Genomic DNA, 13,905 nt, shown 5'->3' with positions numbered 1-13,905 from the left:
TCATTATCAATATTATTATTAAACTTTCAATATCTAATTATTTATCAAAGTTTTTCGCATATCACATCGATTGTCCCAATATAACGTATTTCCATCAAGTCGTAGTAAGAGCTAGAGACACATCTTGTCGTCTAATCGGTACATTTAAGTAGGTGTACCTACCTACCTGCAACTATTGCAAGACATTAAGATTTAATTAATAGGTATCTAATCTATCTAATATGTAGTTAAAGTAGATTTTTGAAGTGGAAGTAGAATACTAGAACACGTTGAACAATAAATCCAATTAGATGAAAAAAATTATTTATTTGAAAAACAATTTAATTATGTATATTTGTTTTTGTTGAATTTAAGATGAATAGAGTGAAGTTTCATAGTGTCCTCAGGTAGAGCAAAGTGATAATTGATGGTAGAGTGGTATTTGTGGTCGAACGGTGAATTTGAACGGGTAATTGGTATAAATTTCTTGAATCCACGGAACGAATATGTAATTATTAATGTGAATTAGGCGATTAAAACGCTATTTTACGTGATGACGTGAAACAAGGTCCGGATTAGTCACAGCCAATTAATCGCTTTCAATTATCATAATTGAACACATCTTTACTAATTAAGCATGTAAACTGTTTGACATTAATTGTATCACGTGTCGACCCAATTTAACCCTTAAACCCACCTGTGTTAAAGCTCCCGCACCGAAAACAATACCGAAGTTAACTCCGCCTTGTTGACTCCTGAGCGACAGAAAACTAGTCCTTGATGAACCCAGCCGAACGAACGAGAATGGCGAGCGGCGCAGATACCAATAAGGACTCGCTTTTCAGGTGGTTTATTGGTAGATTTCAGGACACGCCTCCTTTAAGGGGTCCTTTTCAGATGAATATTAGGGAGTATCTTTGTTAGGGAAGCCGCAGTACTCGTTTTTCAAATTGGAGTAGTCAGTTTGTTCCTACATCTGATCATGAACGGTTCATGGTGAAACTGAAAACCCCAAAAGCGCGGCAAAATGTGTTCGGTATTGTAATTTGAGTGTGGACAATTCGAGCAACGAATGTGCATCCGTGACACACGACCAAAAGATGAACAATGACAGTTTAGAGAACACCATCCACGTGACGGCACCCAGCATCCTGAACAAGCCCTCGCAGACGATGCCGCAGAGGTCGCCCTTCGCCATCCAGGAGTTGCTCGGCCTGAGCGACTCCCAGCACAGGTCCCCCACGGCCGCCGTCTCGGCCATAACTCCAAACGTTTACCCGCAGAGGCATCTCCAAGCGCCTACGTGCTTTCCGTCGGAACACGGCTTCAACCACCATCATATGACGATGGCCGCCAGTCGGATGGCCTACTTTAATGCCCAGGCGGCCGTCGCTGCCGCTTTCTTGCCCCACAATATTGCCGCCGCCGCCGGGATGAACGCCAATGCCGGCGGGGCCTCGCCGGCGGCGGTCCTGGGGCTCGCCGGACACCAGGCGAGCGCAGCTCCAGGTGAGATCTCTCTAAAACTATTCTGACAATAATAATATAGGCCCAAAATATTTTACGATAGATAGATCAATACTATGCTTGCACAATTTAAACGACTATCGCAGAAATTAAGACATAAATTCGTGTCAGGTTATACTGTGATTATTTCGCATCTGCAAAGGTGAAAAACTTGATATAACGATATAATGTAATGATAATAATGTAAGATATGCTTTTGTATAAAAATATTTAAGATCTTAATGGTAGATACCTATTCATTTCTAATGAATTTTGTCTACGGTTAACGCTCCTACATTACCCAATAAATTCAGGGATGTCAATTATGTTTTCTTACATGGCTACAATAGTTGTTACCTAACATATACCTACATTATTATAATTTCAATTGATGTACTTTCATGTAGGTACAATTTTAATTTTATATGCAAACTACGTTACCTTGCAATTATTACTTTGTAGATAATTTTACAGCTTACCTATGTTAACAGGTATTGCGAAAAATCTAAATAATACCTACTAGTTTACGTTTTAATTTATTTTTCATTTAGAAAATAACAGTTTTAACAAGTCGATACATAAATTAAATAATATCTAATAAAATGTCTCTCTTCAAGGAAAAAAATGGGTCAGTTGTTTACAAAATTTATTAAAATTACATACATATAAAAACCATTTTGCCTTATGTAGGTATTGTAGAATTTTTGTGTTCTTAATATTTGTACGTAATACACATTATAATACAAATACCAAAATAAATATGTACTGAAAAATATCCTACCTATTAGCTGTCAAATGGTAACTCGTAGATAACTTATTATGAAATATCTACCTACCACCTAATTTAATTTTAAAGTATTTACAGATTTATAACTATGAAGAAATATTTTGTAATAGGTAGTACAAAAAAATTGTCTTGATAATAATCATTAAAATTAAAAAATTTAATAGGAATTTACAAGGCTTTAGAGACAATCGAAAAACTATTAGGTACTGCCGATTTTTAATTTACTCATACATGTACATCATGTTTAAATATTAAAAAATAAATACATATTTAAATTATTTTTTGTTTTATTTTTTGTCAAATATAATACACGTTACATTTTCTTTTTTTATCATTTATATCTATATCGGAGTGTCTGTATTTTTCATCTAAAAATATATATGCAACGGCAAATGTAGGTAAAATGTCAAATTTTTTAAAGAAAAGTAAAAAGATTAAAATATTTCATTACAGTTAGACATATTATTTCCACAATTCTATTTGAATTTTGAACAGATTTAAAAAGTACCTAATCAGCATTTGGAAGTAGAAAATTTTGTTTTTAAATACGTACTCTTCTTGAAGATATACTCTAGCTAATTTCCAAACATATTTATACTGAAATTATTAATATCTTTATCTTATTGCTACTTCAAATGGATTTGATGATAACATCCTCCTTGAAGATACCCAATATGTACTGTGAACACTTTCGTGTAACTCTGTGTAAGATTCAGAAGATATAATGCATTAATTAAGACCTTTTAAGTATCATTTTTTCATTTTTTTATTCTATCGCGCGTTCAAATGAAATCCTGGGCTAGGGAGGGGTTGGAAACCGTCAATTGTTGTGCTTTTTTAAAGCGTAGATTAATTGGAGCATGTTGACAGCTAACCTAAAATTTAGAGCCAAAATAATCTTTCTTTTTTTTTCTTTGCAATAGAATAACTCAACGATTATTATTCTCGAAGCAAATATCTAAGGGCACCCCTTTACTGAAAACAAACATGTTTAAAAAATGTCCCGATTAAACATAAACAAATATCATTCGTGTCAAACGGCGGGAAATTCAAACTTTACACTGTTTAAACGGTTTAATTTCTCCAACGCCTACTCAGCCCAGGATTTCATTTGAACGCACGATATATGTGTGGAATAATATTCCCAAGCACTCATGATCTGAAATATTTTTGATCACACCATATACAAATAAAAATAGGTGTCTACCTAGCTAGGATAATTTTTCTAATAACTGATAAGTACTTTTCTTACATATTCTTATGGAAAGGTGCTCCATTTTATTAAAAATTTATTGTTAAAAACATGTTCATAAATATGGCTATTTCTTGAGGTAATTTAAATTTCTGGAGAAATTTAACGTCATTACTCTTTTAGTGTTGACTAATGTTAAATATTAATTACCTTAAAATATTACAGATACTAAAACTAAAAGTGTTAGTTCAAAGAAATACCATTTAATATTTTCCTTTTTCACTATGCTCTATTTTTGAGATGACCATGGTAGGAACTTTATTAAAGCTACAGAAAAAAAAGTCACACCAATACATTGTTACTATTACTTTAGATTAGAGTTTATTAATAATAATTCATTGTACTAGTGTATAAAGCAGTACTTTTTCACAAAGCAGAAATTTGACCGCACGGGCCATAGACGAGTGCCGCAATCCCATGAGTGCATGACTTCCCTATATTATTTGTAACTGTTTGCAATAAAAAAAAAACAATTAACGTCAAAACACAAATATAAAATGTAACATTTCTGAAGGATCCCGAGATAACTTCAATTCATTAACGCAGAAGTAAAATATGTACATAATATTAAACTTTTTTAACACTTCTTACCTTTTTCACTATTTTTTATTATTAGATATCTACTACAAACACATGTTTTACTCACTAAAAGTATTGAACTACGATACAGGTACAGTCGCAAAAAAAAATCAATCTATTATTGTTAAAATAATTCCGTATAGAACTTAATAGATAAAAATTTTTTTAAGGAAAATGGTTTTACGGCACACCTGTTCTGTAGCTGCCCCCCATATACCTATTTAAGCAAAAAAAAAATGTATTTCAGCCCTGCATTAACAACTTCTTTTTAGATTAAAGTGAGTGAACATGTTTATTATTGACTTATCCTAAAAGTTACATATATTTTTTTGTTTATTTTCGAAATACAACACAAAATATGCAGGCTAGAAATATGAGGATCATGAGTAACTGTTACTTTGTGTTAGATTCGGTCTGTAGTTTGCAAATTTGCTGATTGCAACGAATTTTCTGAAAGTCACACTTTAAAAATAATGACATACCGATATAAAAAAATAATTAGATTTAAGCTGGATAAACTCAGTAGCGTTTCATTCACTTTTTTTTTGCTTAGACTACAAAACGAATAATCCTAGTTTAATTAGTGACAGTGCTGGAATGAAGTTTCCGCGTCTGCTCCGCATCGAGCTAATAGCTAAATTTGCTCTTGAAATTTTTAAATAAATAATTAGATTAATTTATCGGCGGCCAATTGTGAAAATATCCAAAACTGGATACTTTCGAAATAGATTTAATTATGACGTTCTCGTTGGTTGGGCACCGAATTTATAACAGGATATGAAGAGGTGCAAAGTTGGATAACGGATATAGCTCGGTTCATCATCTAATCAGGGCCACATCAAATTACCAATTAGTATTGATGTTCAGATCATGCCATAATGAGCCATTGATCCTCATTATGCATGCTGCTATTGGTTAAATCTGCATCGGCAGATCTGTTACTAACGACACACTAACAACGCAACACGTAAAAAAAACCTAGAAGAAGTTTAATTCAATTTTGACACGAGAGGCAAACAGTCGAGTTTTTCATCGTAATTAATTGATTGGTTGTAAACAATTGGATTTCTTGGCAGATGTTATCGGAGCCGACCGCACGGTAATAATAATTGTGTTTGATGTTGTTTAAGATAGCGCCGAACAAATTAATTATCCACTTAACGTTTCCTGTTTATTTTAAGGAAATCAAATTAATTCCACCCTGCACACGTCCGTTGTTGTACTAATTGTGGTAAAAATTCGCCTCGTCACTTTGCTACCTACTCGTTAAGTTTTTGTTGAAAATTGCCACGGTCGCTCCTTATGATTAATCATATGTAAATTAAGCCCTCGCCGACAACCAATCGGTTCGAACTATAATCGAAATTAAATTAAAATAAAACGGGAGCCTATATCAGAATGACTCAATTAACGCTGATTGAATGCGTTCGTCCGATTTGAAATTTTCGATTGCGGACTTGCTGGGTTTTGGGATATTTTAATCAAAGCGGTACGAGGCCGTATTGCCGCGGACGTAAGGACGATTTTTCAGTCAGGACGAAGTGCGTATAGTCCGTGAAACAGCGTCAACCCCTGCTGGGCACGCAGCTTTGTACGCTTGTCACTAACGGATCATTCGCGTCTACAATGAGAACGACCATTCGTAGTTTGCAGACATTCAACGAATAATTATTGGCATGTGTTGTTTATTTTCACCAGATGAAAGGAAAAGCCGATGGAAAAATCGGGCCAGCACGGATTTACTACCTCCTGGATTATTTGCACTAGCTGGATTTACTCTGATCCAGGTGAAAACACTTTTCTAACAATTGATTATCCCGTTCTATGTAAAAAGCTTGTTCACCGAATTTTTTCAAAAAATATATGTATTGACTTTTAGTATAATTATCAAAGAGAGAAATATGAATATGAAATATGCAATATCTATTTATTACGTAATGCATAAAGTACATTATATGCAATATTATCTTGGAGTAAATTATTACCCAATATTTATCCGGTTCCAGTGTCACGAGTCGCCCCGTGTGGGCGTGTCCATGGATGTCAGAATTGTCAGATGTCAAAATCAAAAGTAGCGCAGAATGGCTCCTTTGCTATTCACGTTTTGATAATAATTTTTGTTATATTTACAACGAATAACTGAAGTATGTCTGATGCCATTGAAAACGAAAAATTTCTGAGTTCCCTAGAGGAAAAAATATAAATTATTATTGTAGGTTATGTGTGACCGGCGCTTAATCACCAATTTGACAATGAGAGGTATCGAAGATTTGGGCTCTGCTATCTTAGTAAAAGTTGGGATACGAAAAATTACAAATCGCGATCATTCGCCATTTTGGGAAAGTTGTACATCGGATAAGATAGCGTTGTAGACTTTACTAATTACCAATAACATTACAACAAGGGAAATAGAAATTACTGGTGCGTTAAAATTTGAAAACTGCAAGAAAAATAAATAAGTGAGTTTATGTCCTGTTTTTTTTTTTGTGATCCTCCTGAGGATAAAATAGTACATATACCTATATCATTCAGAGTAGAAGATCTTTTTGTGCTTCGCCAAGTTGGCGACCTCAACTTCGTCTCGGTCTTTAATCTTTGGGCTTAGCACAAAAAGACTCACTTCTACTCTTAATGATATAAGCTACTATTATTTTTTGTACGGTTCCGAGAAAGTATAAATTTAGCTCATTTCCAGTGTAGAGGTCCATATTTAAAATATCAATGATGAAGTTTAAATCAATGAACTTCAAATCATCACCTAGAAAATGGATTAAATAATTAATCATTTACAAAAGAAAGGCAATATGACTCACGAAGGCAAATTATTCTTTTTTGTTTCAAATTTTAATGTTTGTGTAACTGATGTAAAAAACGACCCTGAATTGACAGTACACTACCGAAAAATATGAATAATTATTATTATCGATAACAAGTACAATATTTTATATGCACAATCTCTTGTGGTGCTGTCACATGACCCCATATATGAAGTTTTAGTGTTTTACTTTTTCAATGTTTAGTTGAAACTGTGATAAAAGTGAATGAAATTACTATTTATTTCAAAACCATTTATTTAACCAACAACGATAAATTCTAAATTAGAAATAAACATTAATAGAGTAACAATATTAATTAATTAATCTGGCTTGATTTTTCTCTATTTGTTAAACCGCCATGCTGCACGGTACCGATAAATTTATTAAAACAATTAAAATTTCAATTCGAACTTTGTTAAAATAGTTTCACCTTTGTAACATATTTCTGATGAAAATGGAAAAAGAAAATATAATTCTCAATAATTGTTAGGTATATCTAATACGTAATTTTCGAGTGTGTTTTATGAGAATTTATTTTTAAGAAATTGTGAAGTTTTTAAATGTTGGAAGTGTAGAGGCGTTTAGAAAAATAATTACAATATCTGTAGTTGTAAGGTATCAGTGTGATGGAGAAATATAGAAATAAATCAATAGAATTAGGGCGTTTTGTGTGCTATTAGGCCCAAGCTGTCGTCACTTAAACGCTTCGCTAACAAATCAATGGAATCAAACAGGGACGACCCCGTGATACGGCGCTCGTCACCTAACTGCAAAGTAGAAATGGACCAGATTCACAGCTCACTAATTTCGTGGTGTGATGCTTTGTGCTTCCCTAGCACAGCCCCACTAAGACCTCGACTCGCCACCGATCAGGTTACTCCCATTTCTTCTCGATAGTAATTATCGAACGATTACCTATCTCCTTATTCAATCAAATTCCATTCGTCCACGATGAAAGAATGAAATTTTCATTTCCAATACCACTAATTTGTCGGCCGATCAGTAAACACCATCTGGTTCGAAAGGATGATTCAATTAAAAAGTATGATGTGGAGTTTCGGGGCCACCCCGTAGCAGACAGGTATAAAACGCGCGAGCAAGGCGAACACCTCTCTTCACTGTCTGTAAGAATTAAACGGTGCCAGTGAATTGTTGTCGGAGAGGAAGTGCCCCCGTCAGCCCCCGTACTGGCATGTGGTCCGTTTTCACACGTCCCATATCCCTGAGCTATGCAGATATGAATTTATGAGTTCTTTCAAGATATATCTTGATCTGATTTTGACCAGAAAATATCAAAAACATCACAGAGAGAACGTACAAAATTTAAAAAGAATATAAAAAAAAATAAATTGTATTTTGATACATTTAATCCTTCAAGATTTTTTTTAATGAACAAAACTCACTTGTTGCTATTTAGATAGGTACAATAATTTTTTCTGTTTTCATAATTTGTTGTGTTCTAAATATACAAAAATTGTTTAAAAAATTTCAAAAATTGCATTGACTGAGTCAAAACACTTTTTTAATTACATATATTTTAATTTTTCCATTCACTGTATCTACAATGTGATCAAAAAGAAAACAAATCGGAGCAAACGTTACAAATTATCGATCATAATTTGTGGTCTCAAACTCTACTTTATAATAAAACATACCTCATGAATTTTAGACGTTGAAATTATAATTGTGCACTTTATTATTATTATCTGATAATGGAGAAAATGTACAAAAAAAACAAGAGCAACATTTTATGTTCGTAAGAATAGGTAATTTATCAGCTTTAGGTATTGCCAAACACGACGCCACTGGTAAGCAAATTTTTCGCGGAAATGTCAAAGAAACGTCAACAATATACTCTTGTTAACCTAGAAAACAACTTTTCGATTTCGGCAAAGTAAATTTCGATAAAACAAAAACTTTACGATTAGATCATCAAGGTTCTAGCAGTTTGATTTGATTTTAAAATTTGATTTAAAAAAAAAGATAAAAATTTGTGGAGATTCGTAAAGTCTAGACGATTTCTTGAGACCGAGTCAAGAAGTGTGCATCAGCAATTTAGTGTAAACTATAAAACACGAAGAGCTATGCTGAACAACTTCGATACAATGCAACATAATTACACAAGAATAATATAATGGTGGGAATGTGAGGCATTTTGGCGCATATATTTACAGCGGCCCCGCTGAAATCCAGCTTTAAAGTCCTCCTTCATACAGCGCTCCTGGAAGCTGCAGCAACAATAAGCTATCTTGAGGCTTAATTACTACAAGCGTTACTTAATTTGGAATTTCATTTGGTGCTCGCCAGGTCGCAAATCAGGAAAAGGGTAATTTTATAACCGACACTTATACGGTCGTCGTTATGCATGCACAAATGTTCCTACAACGATGCAAATAAAGAGACAAATGCGTCAGACGGATGTATTGATTTAGAATCCGACTCCTATTTTCAAGAAAAAAACATTAATGAACGTGCCCAAAGCTACAATTTCAGCCACATTTTGATTGAATAAATTGCTCGCATTCCATATTAGATAAATTTATAAGTGATTTTATCCGATTCGGTGCGTTGCATTCCTATGACGATGCTTGTCCGATCATCAAATACGTTTTTGGTAAAAATAACACTCGAACAGATTAATTGGCACTGCTTGATCAACACTAACCGCAAAGGAGATGTAATTTAATATAATTATTTGGCTAGTTTTTGTCGACAAGAATATAGACAATTTTAGATATATTAGGTGTAATGTAGCAGATGGTGCTGAAGTTTGTTTTTTTATTCATTCTAATGAGGTACAATTACGTTTATAGTACACTAATCGAGTCTTATTAAACTGTACTTCTGTAAACACGAACAGCAATGATTGTCTATAGGAAAAAACAGTGTCATTATGTAATCAAATTTATTACTCATAGCTGAGTCGAACCAAATAAGACAATATGTAAATATTTTAAATAAGCAACTTTAGTTTGGAAGAAAAAGATTATCAAATAAAAAAAACTAACATAGAATTCCGCATTTTGGCACTAACTTGAGATAAATCTCATTTTTCTAATTAACACGTAATAAATTAATAATAATACGTTTTTCAGAATTTGTCACGTCCCTCTCATACTTTAGTCAGACATCATAAAAAGCATATAATGTGAAGAGAATGTGTCACATGATCCCTTTTCAACGATTTTAATTGGTTAAAATAGGGTAGTAAGAGGATATCAGAGCAATAATATAAAGCAAAAGAACCTATCGCATTATTTTAGTGGTTCGTGAGGGTAACGACCTTTTTTTGTCAGTTAAAAATGTTTTTTCAAATTGCTCGATTATAAGATGAACTAGTGGTTGGGGACAGGTTTCTGATAGAAGGAAGCAATCAGTGTGTTGGTCCCAAAATATACAGTAACAAAAAACAAAACCACTGGCTTCTCAATACGGATTTAAATATTTTATCCTCATTTATGCATTCTTTACATTCTCTCACCAAATTTATAATATAATTAAAATGTAGGAGTTATCGATAGTATGACTCGCGAAACCGGAGAAGCACTTGTGTAGTTCGTTTTAACTCGTATCAATATTTATATAATGAAGCAACATTTTAAACAATTTCATATTTATTAGAAGTAAAGGTTTCTCAGCCCATGATGGAATCTTCATGATTTCACCAGCATCGAACTTGATTCTGTTAATATAATTAAAAAAAAAGGTATTACTCCGTAGCAAAATAAATAATAATAAAATAAAATAATAAATCAGGTCACTGCAAAGACCTACATCTGAAAAAAAAAAATCATTGGGAAAGCCGTTGATTCAGTGATGCCATTTTATTCTGTAGATGCATTTTAATTTGGATTGGAAAAAAATATCTGACAATTCATCTCAGTGTTCCTATTTCGAGTTTATATTATTTTTACTTATACTTTTCCTTACGGGTCATCCTTGTTTGTAAATTTTTAATCATCAGATACCTAATAGTTTTTACTGTTGTGGAGCCCACTCAAAATGTCTATAGCTAAACTCAATTAGAATATTACATTTGGATTTAAAAATGGACATACCTACAGTGGTTTTTGTTTAAGAATTGGAAATTTTGTGTACTATTTGTTTTACTCTTTCCTAAATCCAGTGTACCTATTTTGGTATCTTAATTGTTTTGTGATATCTTCGCCAATAATAATTTTTCCATTAACAAAATCTATACTCTTCCACCTGAATGAAACTGTTTAATTTCAAGCATGACTCTTACATTCACATATTACAAGAAAAACATATTTTCCATAATTTATTTGATTATTTAGAAAATAAATAGTCTTAAAAAAACAACGCGCGAAGAACAATCGAGACGTAGCCACAAGAGTCCCAAAACACCGGTTTAGATTAATAATGAGATCATGATCCATGGCGCAGCGTCGAGGCCTACCTGGAATGTTCGGAGTAAGCGATAACAAATTTTTGGCGAACGAAGACAGTGATTAGCAAGCAGTTCATTTAGTGTAAATAATTTCATTATTATCGTTCTCTACAAGTTTCTTTAAATTGACTAATCCACAGGCAGAATTAATGTTGCAATAGATTAAACGTACTCTTCCAATTTTTAACCAAAACATTCTTGTTTTATTACAATACGAGCATAACAAAGATTTTACGTCAGCTAATCAGAATTTTTAAAATACAAAACTTCAATCTTAAAACGAAGAAAACTGTTAAAAGTCTTTTTTCTATTTTGCACCTATAACATAGTCAGTATAACACTCAAACGGGTTTCGAAAAGGAACTCTTTTCGATACGCGTTTCAAGAACATTTACTTAAATTTTTAATGTTGGCAATGACTCATAGTGAGTTGTTGCTAGGTAATCACTGCACTTCACGACACTTTAAATTCAAAACTTACAATTGTTCGTCTATTTACCAGCGTTACCAACCCTTATATTTGCCAAATATAATTTTCCCAGCATTATGTTTTGAACTTTTTTTCAATTTAAGGGGCAAAATAGAAAAAATATTGTATTATACTCGTTTTATAAGCCATTTTCTCGCACTTATTTGTTTATAGCACTCGTCGCTGCGCTCCTCGTGCTCTAAAAAACGCGTGCGACAAAATGGTGTCTTATAAAACTCGTATAATAAATTACTATTAAATATATTGTTCAATGTTCACAGATGCAGAATACCCAAGCGAATTTTGAAAAAAAAAAGATCTTAAATAAGTACACATAAAACTAAAAATTATTTCACTTTCCAATTTTTAAAATTCTTGTCTCATTTTTTCTTTTAAGTTCATATTTTCAAGTGTTGTAATTTTAAACTGAAAAGATTTGAATGTTTTCACCACAAAATTTTAAAACAATCGAAACATTCGTGTTAGTTTGGTAGAATAATTCAATTCAACATCTTTGATTTCTGGATATGATAATAATTTATCTAAAATTATGAATGGCTATAAGATTTTGTATTGACTGATTCTATGTTCAAATACAAGCAAAAAACTCCGTACGCTGATAGATTGCACGTTTTTTTGACAGAAGAAAGACACCGAGACAAATATGGCGGGAATTAATCTGCAAGACTTCAACGGTTTTCTAAATAACGTGAAACAATTGAGATGGAGAGTTTAGTATTTTTCACTGCGTTATGTTTTGGAACTAGAATTTAAAAACGTGCAATCTAGCAGCGTACGGACTATACCAATTTATTGTTAACCCTCTGCTCATAATTCAAGAAGTCAAATAAATATTCCAGCACTAATTTTACCTAATTTTACCATTCTGATTATTGCTTTTTTTGTAATTTCATTTTTAAAAATGCCATTCATAAATTTTGAAGCTATTGCAACATTGTAACTAAGCTAGAGTGATTTTTCGAACTTAAGTAAAATAAAAAAATAACAAGGATTGTCATTAGTGTTAAATATTTTTGTTGATAATAATATCTAATAATTTAAAAATTATTCGTCTAAGACCAAATTCACATTAGAATTTTTTGTTTGCTATTCAACGTAGATTCGCGTGACATAAATATTATGGGTCATTTTTAATACACCCTGTATAAACATATATTTTAAATGCATAATGAAATATGTGTGTATATTTGTCAGCATTCTTTTAATAAAGAAAAAATCAATGATTGAGAAGTACTGTCAGAATAAAAGAAAATAATTTTGAATAAGGTAAATTTAGAAAAAGCTTCTAGCACCAGTGCCATCCACAATAGAGTACGTGTACGTTCGTTGTGGACTTTGACTAAACAGATATTTGAACGTGAACATTGCAAAGTCTATACATGTAGAAAATTGAATTATACGGAAACAAAGGCAATGGAAAGGGGTAGCAGGTCGTCACAGGGTTGGCAACAACAGGGAGGAAGGGGGTTCGTTACGGTAGTAATTAACTGCGACTCGATAATTAATTAGTTCCAACGAGTGCCGTTCGGCGCCGCGTACGTTGTCAATGCAGTTTACTAAGGGCTAAATTCGATCACATTCGCACACAATTCCACCACGTCGACGGTCTCCGCACACCCCCATGCACGTTAAAAAGTTACAGTTTAAAAATATTTGACTGGAAGGGTTGTTTTGTATCGACTTACATGTCCCGGCCGGAAAATTTTCGTTCCAATTACTTTTCCTCTCACAAAAGACGTTCCGTCTAGTTCGTTATAATTAGCAGCCTTCAGTTTGCGTGTGCGACCTTTGTTTCTGAACAATTTTCAGGTCGTGTTAGTGCCTGATACAGAAACTTGCCCGACTAATTTCCAGGATCAGAAGGATATTCCTATTAAAACAATTAATTATTGTGGGAAAGGGCGTCCTTTGATGTCGCAGGCATGAATAAGCCGCTTTTCCATTACGAGAGTGTGGTAAAGCAAAAATTGTCATTGTGCGGCGGAGATAAAATGTCCCAATTAGGTGTTTCGTTTCTTCTTCGTAATGAAGAAGTTGGTCGGAATTGAGCCATTTGAAATAAATGATGGCGCAAACTTAATTATG

General features: G+C 33.1%; 1 protein-coding gene across 1 annotated transcript in view; it reads left to right on the top strand.

The window, feature by feature from the left end:
• The first annotated feature begins 933 nt into the window (after positions 1-933).
• Positions 934-13,905, top strand: part of LOC138133398 (visual system homeobox 2-like) — a 79,547-nt gene continuing 66,575 nt past the window's right edge. The window contains exon 1 of the mRNA XM_069051305.1: positions 934-1,488. Within this exon, the coding sequence (XP_068907406.1) occupies positions 1,080-1,488 (409 nt within the window). The 5' untranslated portion in view covers positions 934-1,079. The remainder of the gene's footprint in view (positions 1,489-13,905) is intronic.

This window comes from Tenebrio molitor, chromosome 6 (assembly GCF_963966145.1).
Source record: "Tenebrio molitor chromosome 6, icTenMoli1.1, whole genome shotgun sequence".
In the NCBI taxonomy this organism is placed as follows: Eukaryota; Metazoa; Arthropoda; class Insecta; order Coleoptera; family Tenebrionidae; genus Tenebrio; species Tenebrio molitor.
The sequence above is the reverse complement of the archived record's forward strand: the minus strand, read 5'-3'. Positions and strand labels throughout refer to the sequence as shown.